General features: G+C 39.9%; 2 protein-coding genes across 7 annotated transcripts in view; one reads left to right on the top strand and one right to left on the bottom strand.

Moving 5' to 3' along the window:
• The window catches only part of rdx (BTB/POZ and MATH domain-containing protein rdx), a 67168-nt gene extending 64426 nt beyond the window's left edge, over positions 1–2742 (top strand). The window contains exon 9 of the mRNA XM_071677749.1: positions 109–2742. Coding sequence (XP_071533850.1) covers positions 109–256 — 148 coding nt within the window. The 3' untranslated portion in view covers positions 257–2742. The remainder of the gene's footprint in view (positions 1–108) is intronic.
• A 3083-nt stretch (positions 2743–5825) lies between these two features.
• LOC139757244 (uncharacterized) overlaps positions 5826–12207 on the bottom strand; it is a 90380-nt gene continuing 83998 nt past the window's right edge. For all 6 annotated transcript variants that reach the window (XM_071677509.1, XM_071677512.1, XM_071677513.1 and 3 more), the window contains 3 exons: positions 8238–8345; positions 7228–7364; positions 5826–6377 (listed from right to left, as the gene is read on the bottom strand). In XM_071677509.1, coding sequence (XP_071533610.1) covers positions 6032–6377; positions 7228–7364; positions 8238–8345 — 591 coding nt within the window. In that variant the 3' untranslated portion in view covers positions 5826–6031. The remainder of the gene's footprint in view (positions 6378–7227; positions 7365–8237; positions 8346–12207) is intronic.

Here is a 12207-nt window from a genome sequence, read left to right as displayed (position 1 = left end):
AAGAGATTTTGTTTTTCCATGTAGTATGAATATCTGTGAAATTGTTGACTTTTGAATTTGATAATGGGACATGAAATTTTGTACCTTATATTACTTTTAATTTTGCAGACATGCAACGGATGTAATGGAGACGCAGGGATGGAAATCTATGATACAGTCCCATCCGCATCTTATTGCCGAGGCTTTTAGGGCATTGGCTACGCAACAAATTCCTCCCATTGGGCCTCCACGCAAGAGGATAAAAGCCAGTCCCTGAGTCTGGTTGGCCACTCTTCCAGATTCCTTCAAGTTGGCTTGGCCATCATCCCCAGCACCCCTGGCCTCCCCACCTGGCCACACACTCACACTTGGTCTGATACAATGGGCTCTATCACCTTGCTGTACTGCAGGGAACAGGAGTGTGAACAGCATTGTAGATCAGTGTATTGAAGCAGCTGCTTATAATGAGTGAATGGTGTGTAGGACCAAGTTGTGTTCCAGGCCATGAGAAGACAGTGTGTGATGGTGGGGCCTGGCAGGGGGGACCAGGCCTCTCATCCCACCAGTCAACAGAGTACAATCAGGGGACAACAAGTCCCTGCCCACTCAGGTTGGTAGGGCTGCAGTCCCTTCCTCTGCTGCGCCCAGCTCCCTCTGCCCTGCAAAAAGTCCACCAAATGATCTCAATGGGGCCTGACCTGCACACACAACCCTGTTAAAACCACAGACTGCTGTGCCCAGGTGTGCAGGTATCAGACTCATCAGTGCATGTGTTTCTGTGTGTAGATATCTGTGATGTAGCAAGTGATGGCCCAGAACATAAGACTCTTATGTAAAGAGTCTTGGACCTTCCACTCATTACTTTGCTAATTATTGTTGTTGTTATGTGTGGCACTCTCTCGTCTTTCAAGCTAGCAAGCCAGGCAAATACTTGAAAAAGAAAAATAATGCAGGCCCTTCAGGGAGAAAGAAAAAAAAGGAGCCTCATGTTTTAGTGACACCAAAGTAGAACCTGGAGGGTTTTAGTGGTTTTACCCATTGCCCCCTCAAGGTCACTGTGCTGTTGGCTATTAAAATCCTTCTCCTGTGTTATGAATGATTTGATTCTTTAGTATTTTTATCATTTCACAGGAGGACCAATATGGATAACTTGGAAGCATCTTTTTCTATGAAAAAATCATCTGCAATGTACAACTTTGAAATTAGAATGAGCTTTCGTAGGTAGATGCAGTAGACAAGGTGTACTCTGAGAATGTTATGACGAAAACAATTTAGTGTACAGTTACTTTAAAAAATACTGTCCGATTCCACCGATTTCAGCTCAGGCTGATTTATATTTACAACGTACAGTATGTTAAAATTGCATCACAAAGCTTCACAGGGTACTCTCAGTCATTAACATGGAGCCTGATTGAGGAATTGAGTAATTTTCGAGGAGTAACAGATTATGAACATCTATATAGTTTTGGACATTGATGGTACATTCTGAACTAATACCAGCCATCATTTTCAAGGAAGTGAAAAGTATAGAAAATTTTAAGATTTTTAGTAAGATTTTATAATTTTATTTTCTAAAAGGTGTGGTTAGCTCCAGTGTTAATCTGTGAAGAGCAGGCAATGAACAATTTGTGCCATGGTGTAGCTTATGAGAACAACCCACCCAGACCAGCTGAAACATAAAACAATGTCTGTCACTTCATGAATAATCGGGTACATTTATGAATTCCAGAGTAGAATATTAAATGTGAAAATTTAATGTTTTCAGGACATTTTTTTTGTATGTAAACTGAACTGACAGCTTTGTTTGATCTGAATTATCCCATTTGATTCTTCCACCGCCCTGCCATGTTACCTATTTAGCATCTGCTACATGTATATAGGGAATCTAAGCCTGTAAACTTCATTCGGGTATACCTCTGTCTCCGTGAGTTTATTGTTGAAATGGTTACTATGGCTCATGGTTTGCTCATTCTCTCCAAGACTTGTTACTTTATTGCTGAATATTTTGTGGTCATCCTGATTGATATGGTTAGAAGAAAGATGAAAGCTACATTATTTTTTTCTAAAATTTTGTTAATACATAGGAAATTGGTTATATAATGTGAATGAGGTTGACCACAAAAATGCCAGCCATAGTCACTCCATAATCATTCCTCTGTTGTAGTAAATCAAACTCAAATGCAAACGATAAGTTTGGTAACAATAGTCACACAACAGTTCAAATATGTTAATTTATATTTTTTCCAGTACAAAGTGAAGGACTCTTATATTGTTTCCTTATGCTCATGTCATTTGTGGGGATTCAGAGACACTTGGACCCAAAATTTAGTTTGATTAATATTGTTTCTGATTTAGTATATGGTTTTTAGCTTGGGAAAATTTATTGACTATATTCAACAAATTTGACAAATTTTAAAAAAATTTAATTGGATTCTAATGTTGTTAATGCACTATTTTAGGATACATGTCCAGTGTTACCTGATCATATTAGGTTAGGATAATTCATGATTAAAAAAAAAGTCAGTACCCAAAACTGGGTAGAAAAATTTACCAGTGAGTTATCTTAAGTGGTGGCAAGACAGATGGTGGAGGCATGGTGGCTGGTCTGGGCTGGCCATTAGTGTGTCGGCGCCCGGGTATGACAGTAGTGTCAGCTGCCACACTGGTCCTGCAGGTCATGTGATGGTAGGCTCTGTGAGTCTCTACCTCTGTACTCTTACACTGAAAAACTCTCGATGAACCAATAAAGTTGGTTAATGAAAATTATTTTCTTACGCATTTATAAATCCAAGCATATTAAGTACTTTTGAAAATAATAAACCATATATGCCCTGCCCCACTTCAGCAAGGTAGCACCAGGAAAAAGACAAAAAAAATCACCTCACACCACATATTGTTCTCAAAATGTCCACCCTCCTCAGTACAACACTATGTATAGCCCATGCCTCACAACCATATAACATTATTGGAACTATTATTCCTTCAAACATGCCCATTTTTGCTCTGAGATAACGTTCTCTCCTTTCCTGCATGTCGTAAAAGGCAACTAAAAGTGAAGGAAGCAGGGGACTGGAAATCCTCCCCTCGTTTTTTATTTTTCCAAAAAAAGAAACAGAGCAGGGGACCAAGTGAAGAATTTTCCTCTTAGGCTTAGTCCTCTGTTCTTGATGCTACCTTGCTAATGCGGGAAATGGCAAATATGTATGAAAACATTTTTTCATACATATTTGCCATATCCTGGGTTAGCAAGGTAACATTAAGAACAGAGGACTGAACCTTAGAGGGAATATCCTCACTTGCCCCGTTCTCTGTTCCTTCTTTCGGAAAATTAAAAATAAATGGGAGGGGAGGATTTCCAACACCATGCCATTTCCTCACTAATGCAAGAAATGGCGAATATGTATGAAAAAAAATGTATTTACTTATATATACACAATCACATATACTCATCTACATATAGATACACAGCTAGAGACTACGTGGCAGAGTAGTGACAGGAAAGGATGAAGTCAAGCAAGGATGAATAGGTACATTTGTATATATGCGTGTATAGGCATTTATGCATGTAAATATTGTGCATATGAGTGGTTGGGTCATTCTGCATCCGTTTCCTGGTGCTACCTTGCTGACACGGAAAACAGTGATTAAGTATAATAAAATAAATAAATTATGTATATATATATTACTTATTTATTATACTTAGTCGCTGTCTCCCGCGTTAGCAAGCTAGTGCAAGGAAACAGATAAAAGAATGGCCCAACCCACCCACATACACATGTATAAACATAAACACACACACGCACCTATACATACACAGACATATACACATGTACAACTCGTACTTGCTGCCCCCATCCATTCCCATTGCCACCCCGCCACACATGAAACGGCAACCCCCTCCCCCCATGCATGCGAGAGGTAGCACCAGGAAAAGACAATAAAGGCCACGTTCGTTCACACTACTCAGTCTCTAGCTGTCATGTGTAATGCACCGAAACCACAGCTCCCTTTCTACATCCAGGCCCTACAATGGTTTACCCCAGACGCCTTGGTTCAATCCACTAAAAGCACATAGACCCTGGTATACCACATCATTCCAGATCAATCTATTCCTTACTAGCCTTTCACCCTCCTGTATGTTCAGGCCCCGATCACTCAAAATCTTTTTCACTCCATCCTTCCACCCCCTATTTATTCATTCCCAGCCACCCGTCCCCTTCCCTTTTAGTTGCCTTTTACAACACGCAGGGAATACGTGGGAAGTATTCTTTCTCCCCTATCCCCAGGGATAAGATCACATATATTTATTACTTTTAATCAATGTCTCCCGCATCAGCAAGGTAGTGTATGGAAACAGACAAAGAATGGCCCATCCCACCCACATACACATGTATACACACAAATGCCCATACACGCACATATACATATACATATGCAATTTAGACACCCGTACAAGCATATACATATAAACGTATACATACAAAGATATACATTTATACACATGTACATATTCAAACTGCTGCCTTCATCCATTTCCATCGCTACACCACCACATGGGTAGCACCTAGGAAGGGAGTGTGGGGCTGGAAATCCTCCCCTCCTGTTTTTAATTTTCCAAAAAAAGTAACAGAGAAGGGGGCCAAGTGAGGATATTTCCTCTAAGGAAATATCCACAGCCCATGCCTCACAACCATATCTTTGTTGCAACTACTATTCCTTCAAACACCCGTTTTTGCTCTCCTTCCAAACATTCTTCATCGCGCCCAGAACCTTCATCCCCAACCCCACCCTGTGACTCGCTTCCACTTCCATGGTTCCATTAGCTGCCTACTCTACTCCTAGATATCTAAAACACTTCACTTCCTCCAATTTTTCTCCATTCAAACTTACATCCCAGTTAACTTTTCCTTCAACCCTACTGAACCTAATAATCTTGCTCTTATTCATAATTACTCTCAACTTTCTCCTTTCACACACTTTTCCAAACTCAGTCACCAACTAATGCAGTTTCTAACATGAATCAGCCACTAGAGCTGTATCATTGGTGAACAAACTGACTAACTTCCCAGGTCCACTCATCCCCAACAGACTGATGCTCTAGACGTACATGCCTTCACCTTCTCAATCAATACCCTCCCATATAATTTCCCAAGGAAACTCAACAAACTTATGTCTCTGTAGTCTGGACACCCACCTTTATCCCCTATCACTTTGTACAATGGCACTATGGATGCATTCCACCAATCCTCTGGCATTTTGCCATGATCCATACATACAATGAATATCCTTACCAATCAACAAAGTTATTAGGAAAGGCATGAGAAGGTAGTTCTAAAGCACTTACAGATATCTTCAACCATTACTAGCTACACAAAAAATTCTTAAGATCTAGGAACCTGCCAGATTACCTTCAGTATCTAAACTCTGAAAAACTGATCCATAAAATGTCTCAATGACTCACATAACATGGCTTTACACGAAACCACTCCTCCAACACACTACACACAACATATCCTATTGGCAACAGACATCAAGACTGCATTTCATACTATCCCTAACACATCCTCCCACAAGGTAATTGATACCACTCTCTACAACAATGACAAAAAGTGTTTGGCCAATTTCATGTACCCAATAAGATTTGTGATAAGTACCTGAAGTTCTTTACAACAGGTTGACTGCAGTTAATGTTATTTGGTGGTAGACTTTCATTCATCAAAGAAATAAAGAACTACCTGATGGTGCCTCACCAAAATTGGCATAGAAGGCTGAAACTAAAAGCTAACTAAATTATAACTATAAAATGCATGCCAGAAGAGGGCTGTCACGGGTTAGTGAAGGTAAAAATTAAGGTAAGTTTATTGCCAATATATTCAGTACAAAAAAATACAAAAATATAGCCTGTGATCTAATACTAAAATAATTACCTTTATTTCATTATCAAGTACTGGAAAAATATAGCCTGTGATCTGATATTAATGTAATTATCTTTATTTTGTTATCACGTTCTGAATATTAAAAAAAAAAAGATCTTCCCTAGAAATATAACCCTTTACAGAGCTGATTTCTGTGCTTCCATGAAGAGTCTTGCAACATCAGCTCGACTAGGAACAAATCTTATGTTTTTACCTGAACACGGACAGTCCATGACATATTTTCTCTCTTCAGTACTTCCATTATACTTGGTCTCTGCAATAATTCTAGCAAGCGCTGCAGGATTAGGGATGGTGCTACATCTTTTGCTGGACCCATTCACAATTCCATTAAACTTCAGAATCTGCCACTGGGGGTCATCTTCAAGGTAAAATGGTTCTGCTTCTCTGAGAAGCTGGGCTTCAACTTCAAGCCTTTGTAAGTCTTTGGGACTTATACCTGCTTCTTCCATCTCCCTTTGGACTCTATAGAAACAGTGAATAATGCCATAAACAATACATATCTCTATATACTCTACTTCACACCTTAAATAAAAATAAAACACTTCAAATTATGTAGCTCTGCCTTCAAAATATTTCAATACCAATATTTCACTAGTTCATTGCAGAAAATAAAACAACTTGCCTTCCAACAGCCCTGTCCAATCCTATAAACTCTAGTTTCCATTAACATTTTCACAATAATGAAAGCAAAATCTTCAAATCACGCTGGAAATGTTCAGCCAATTTCCACCAGGAGAAACTGCTTATATATATATTTTTTCATACTTGACTGTCGTTTCTCACATTAGCAAGATGAAAGAAAGGCCACATCGGCTCCATCCATTCTCTTGCTGTCAAGTGTAATGCACCAAAACCATAGCTCTCTAACCACAACTAGGCCCAACAAACCTTTCTATGGTTTACAGGGAAAAGGGTGAGACTCAAGCATAAGGAAAAGTTTTGAATAGGGGAAAGGCTGAGGTGGAGCAAATGAAGGGATGATGATAATCAATGGGTAGGGTAGAGCAAGTGAAGGAAAGCCTGGTGAGGGATAGTCAATTCAGGGATAAAGGAAACCATGGGAAGAGGAGACAAAAGGTTGGATATGGATTAAATATAGATGAAATCCCTGAATTTGGGAATAATAAGGGTGGGAGAAGAGCAAGGGTAGGGTTCATTTCCAAATTTACATAAAAGTGGCACTGATACTTTTTGTTGTACAAACAAAGCTGGCCACTTCATATTGCCTCAGATTTAATTAACCCTTCTCTCCTAGTAAATGGTACTGACACATAAAAAAACAATAGAAAATTTTCATGCTGCAACTACAAACCTGTCACTCATCATTTCTTGCATTTCAAAAAAGAGAGAGGGTATCCGTGAGAAATCCACATCACTAAGCACAGTTACACCTGGATAAATACGCCGTATCTCGGTTACTGATGGCTTGTGAGAGACAGATCGTGCTATCTGCAATACAATGAGCCATATAAAGTTACTGTAAGTCTTGCTGTACATAAAAATTCATCAACTTCTGACAGAATGATGAAAATAGAGTGTGCTATTATAATAAAAATCAAAACAGCTATATAATTAGTCTAACTACTACCATTATAATGAACTAGCTCCTATCACTCAATATTTCACATGTAAACAGTACTTGGGTCAATATCGTAAAGACACCTTAACCATATATTACTTCGGTTTAATTGTTTACAGTAGTATGAGCAAATGGAACTGAGGAGGCTGTGTACATGATCCACCCCAATGAATGGAGGTAATGATAATAAAATTTGTCATGTGATAACTTTCACATATTGCTATTGAGGGTGTTCAATGCAAATTTTACCATGTCCACTGCTGTATACACATACTCAAAGAAATAGCACCATACAACATCCAGAGCTGCAGACACTTAACTTTGGTGACTGCTAGTTGTACCAGATGCCATAACTAATATTACCAAAGATGAAATGAGTGTGAGTGGTTTTACCATAAAAGTGAAAGTAATGATTAAGTTTCAGTTCAAAACAGTCTTGTAATTATACCCTGTAAACCATGCTTGGCTCCAAGTATTCAAATATATATCAAAGGGCTATAAATGTAGGACATCTCTCCTAAGCCAAAGTAACCCGTATCAGTCATGAATTCAGACTTTGGATTTAAATAGGACATCTCTCCTAAGCCAAAGTAACCCGTATCAGTCATGAATTCCGACTTTGGATTTAAAATCATGGTTTAGTTTTATAAAACCAAAACTATACACTGTGCTACAAAACTGACATGCATGATGAAAATACAGGTCACAAAGTTTAACTGTATAAATAATATGCTGTGCTTTACCTTGGGGGGTCGAATATCTTGTGGATGACAGCCAGCTGGAGTAATAGTAACCTGAGTGTTTGTTGTAGATGTAACCAAGCAGATGTCTACTTGACCACCTTCACCACCCTGTTGAGGGTGAAGTGCACAATATTTTTTTAAATCATATACATAAATAAAAGACTGGCTGATTTCACTCAGTACCAGATGCATTATACATCTGTGGTCAGGTATCAGCTACAGAAAGTTGCTGATTGTAATTTGTATTTTTCTAGCCATAAAAAATGTCAATATAAAGCACTGTGCATTCTTGTCAAAACTAGTCTATTAGTAATTAATTATACAATTCCTGGGCCCCTTTTGTGGGGCTCCTGCAGCTTCAAGGTTGCATACCAAGCAAGGAAACAATGGACTCCTTTGGAATGAATTTGGAATGAAGAAGTCGCTGAAGGCTATTTTTCACTCACAATGTAACCATGTGCAAGCAGATTTGGGTAACATCCAACAAGTCTGAGGATCTAACAACTAGAATACCATGATGTCCTATTTCTGCAAACCAAAAATTACTCTGGACTTTAACAGCCAGTCAAATATCAATGATACACAGCAAAGTCTCATAGCTCTATGACTCTACTCTTTACCAGACCAGTGTGAATCAATTATGTCAATGACAGGAAAAATATACACATATTCATCTGTATAGTCAGACATATATAGTCATGTATATACAGATATGGCTGTTTTCTGGTGCTACTTTGCTGAAGCTAGGAGCAGAGATGCTGCTTCCTGTAAGGCAGGGTAGCACTGGGAATGGATGAAGGCAAGCAGGTATGAATATGCACGTGTGTATATGTGTGTATGTATGTGTATATGTTGATATGTATATGTATGTATATATGCATGTATGGGCATTTATGTATATATATGTGTATGTGGGTGGGTTGAGCCATTCCTTGTCTGTTTCCTTGCAATACCTCGCTGACATGGAAGACAGTGATTAAGTATAATAATAATAATATAATGTGTATATGAGTGGATGGGCCATTCTTCGTCTGTTTCCTGGCGCTACCTCGCTGATGAAGTTAACAGCAATCAAGTGTAATAAATAAAATATGTACAGATTTATATCTAGGAGGACCTAACCTTACCTTCCTACCTCGAAACTCCTTTCTATGAGGTAACTACAGTGCTCTGGAAGCAGGCCACATACACCAGGTGGGGCCATAGGTTAAAAGTGTGGTGATATTTTCTATGTCTATGTGGGGGTGGTGATGTTTTCTGTGTCTATGTGGGGAGAGTGCAGTACAATTTAGCAACATATACATTTCCATACACGCTTTCCATTTCCTACATTTGTGAGGAAATGTCAGGAACAGACAAAAGAAAAAGCCCCAATCCCTTTCTAGCTGTCATGTATATATTGATCTTTTTCTATGTTTTCTTCCAGTATATTTTGCTATTTCATGTGTTAATAATGTAGCACCAGGAACAGACAAGAAAGGCCTCATTTGCTCATTTCCACTCTCCGGTTGTGTAATGCACAGAAACCAAAGCCCCATAGTCACAACCATGCCCCATAGACAATGCTGTGGTTTCCCAAGGTTGCTTTATATGCCCTGTTTCAGTCTAATTATGACTGCTCTCTTACCCTTTCATTACTTACTCCATCAAACCACTTCACACCACAAACTGTCCTCAAACATTTCATTTCCAACACATCCACTCTCCTCCATATGACCCTATCTATAACCCGAGCCTCAAAACCATATAACATCGTTGGAACTACTATTCCTTCAAACAAACCTGCCACCTTGCCAAATTTGATCTTCCACAAAGCTTTCACTACCTCTTCCTGGTGACAGAAGAGAAAGAATACTGCCCATGTATTCCCTACATGTTGTAGAAGGCAACTAAGAGGGGTGGGAGTGGGGGCTGGAAATCCTCCTTTCCTGCATCAATTTCCCAAAAATAGTAACAAAGGAAGGAGCCAAGTGAGAAATATTCCCTCCAAGGCTCAGTCATCTGTTCTTGACGCTACCTTGCTCATAAGGGAAATGGCGAGCATGGATGAAAATTTATATATTATTTTTTTTTTTTATTATTTTGCTTTGTCGCTGTCTCCCGCGTTTGCGAGGTAGCGCAAGGAAACAGACAAAAGAAATGGCCCAACCCACCCCCATACACATGTATATACACACACGTCCACACACGCAAATATACATACCTATACATTTCAATGTACACATATATATACACACACAGACACATACATATATAACCATGCACACAATTCACACTGTCTGCCTTTATTCATTCCCATCGCCACCTCACCACACATGGAATACCATCCCCCTTCCCCCTCATGTGTGCGGGGTAGCGCTAGGAAAAGACAACAAAGGCCTCATTCGTTCACACTCAGTCTCTAGCTGTCATGCAATAATGCCCAAAACCAAAGCTCCCTTTCCACATCCAGGCCCCACACAGCTTTCCATGGTTTACCCCAGACGCTTCACAGGCCCTGATTCAATCCACTGACAGCACGTCAACCCCGGTATACCACATCGATCCAATTCACTCTATTCCTTGCCCGCCTTTCACCCTCCTGCATGTTCAGGCCCCGATCACTCAAAATCTTTTTCACTCCATCTTACCACCTACAATTTGGTCTCCCACTTCTCGTTCCCTCCACCTCTGACACATACATCCTCTTGGTCAATCTTTCCTCACTCATTCTCTCCATGTGACCAAGCCATTCAAAACACCCTCTTCTGCTCTCTCAACCACACTCTTTTTATTTCCACAAAATTACTTACTCGATCAAACCATCTCACACCACATATTGTCCTCAAACATCTCATTTCTAGCACATCCACCCTCCTGCGCACAACTCTATCCATAGCCCACACCTCGCAACCATAAAACATTGTTGGAACCACTATTCCTTCAAACATACCCATTTTTACTTTCCGAGATAATGTTCTCGACTTCTAAACATTCTTCAAGGCTCCCATAATTTTTGCCCCCTCCCCCACCCTATGATTCACTTCCGCTTCCATGGTTCCATCCGCTGCCAGATACACTCCTAGATATCTAAAACACTTCACTTCCTCCAGTTTTTCTCCATTCAAACTTACCTCCCAATTGACTTGACCCTCAACCCTACTGTACCTAATAACCTTGCTCTTATTCACATTCACTCTCAACTTTCTTCTTTCACACACTTTACCAAACTAAGTCACTAGCTTCTGCAGTTTCTCACATGAATCAGCCACCAGCGCTGTATCATCAGCGAACAACAACTGACTGACTTCCCAAGCTCTCTCATCCACAACAGACTGCATACTTGCCCCTCTTTCCAAAACTCTTGCATTCACCTCCCTAACAACCCCATCCATGAACAAATTAAACAACCATGGAGACATCACACACCCCTGCCGCAAACCTACATTCACTGAGAACCAATCACTTTCCTCTCTTCCTACATGTACACATGCCTTACATCCTCGATAAAAACTTTTCACTGCTTCTAACAACTTGCCTCCCACACCATATATTCTCAACACCTTCCACAGAGCATCTCTATCAACTCTTATCATATGTGTATATATATATATATATATATATATATATATTTTTTTTTTTTTTTTTTTTTTTTTTACTTTGTCGCTGTCTCCCGCGTTTGCGAGGTAGCGCAAGGAAACAGACGAAAGAAATGGCCCAACCCCCCCCCCCCCACCATACACATGTACATACACACGTCCACACACGCAAATATACATACCTACACAGCTTTCCATGGTTTACCCCAGACGCTTCACATGCCTTGCTTCAATCCACTGACAGCACGTCAACCCCTGTATACCACATGACTCCAATTCACTCTATTTCTTGCCCTCCTTTCACCCTCCTGCATGTTCAGGCCCCGATCACACAAAATCTTTTTCACTCCATCTTTCCACCTCCAATTTGGTCTCCCTCTTCTCCTCGTTCT

The sequence above is a fragment of the Panulirus ornatus genome, chromosome 25 (genome assembly GCF_036320965.1).
Source record: "Panulirus ornatus isolate Po-2019 chromosome 25, ASM3632096v1, whole genome shotgun sequence".
Taxonomy (NCBI): Eukaryota; Metazoa; Arthropoda; class Malacostraca; order Decapoda; family Palinuridae; genus Panulirus; species Panulirus ornatus.
Note: the sequence above shows the minus strand (reverse complement) of the source record. Positions and strands in the feature narration are given on the sequence as shown.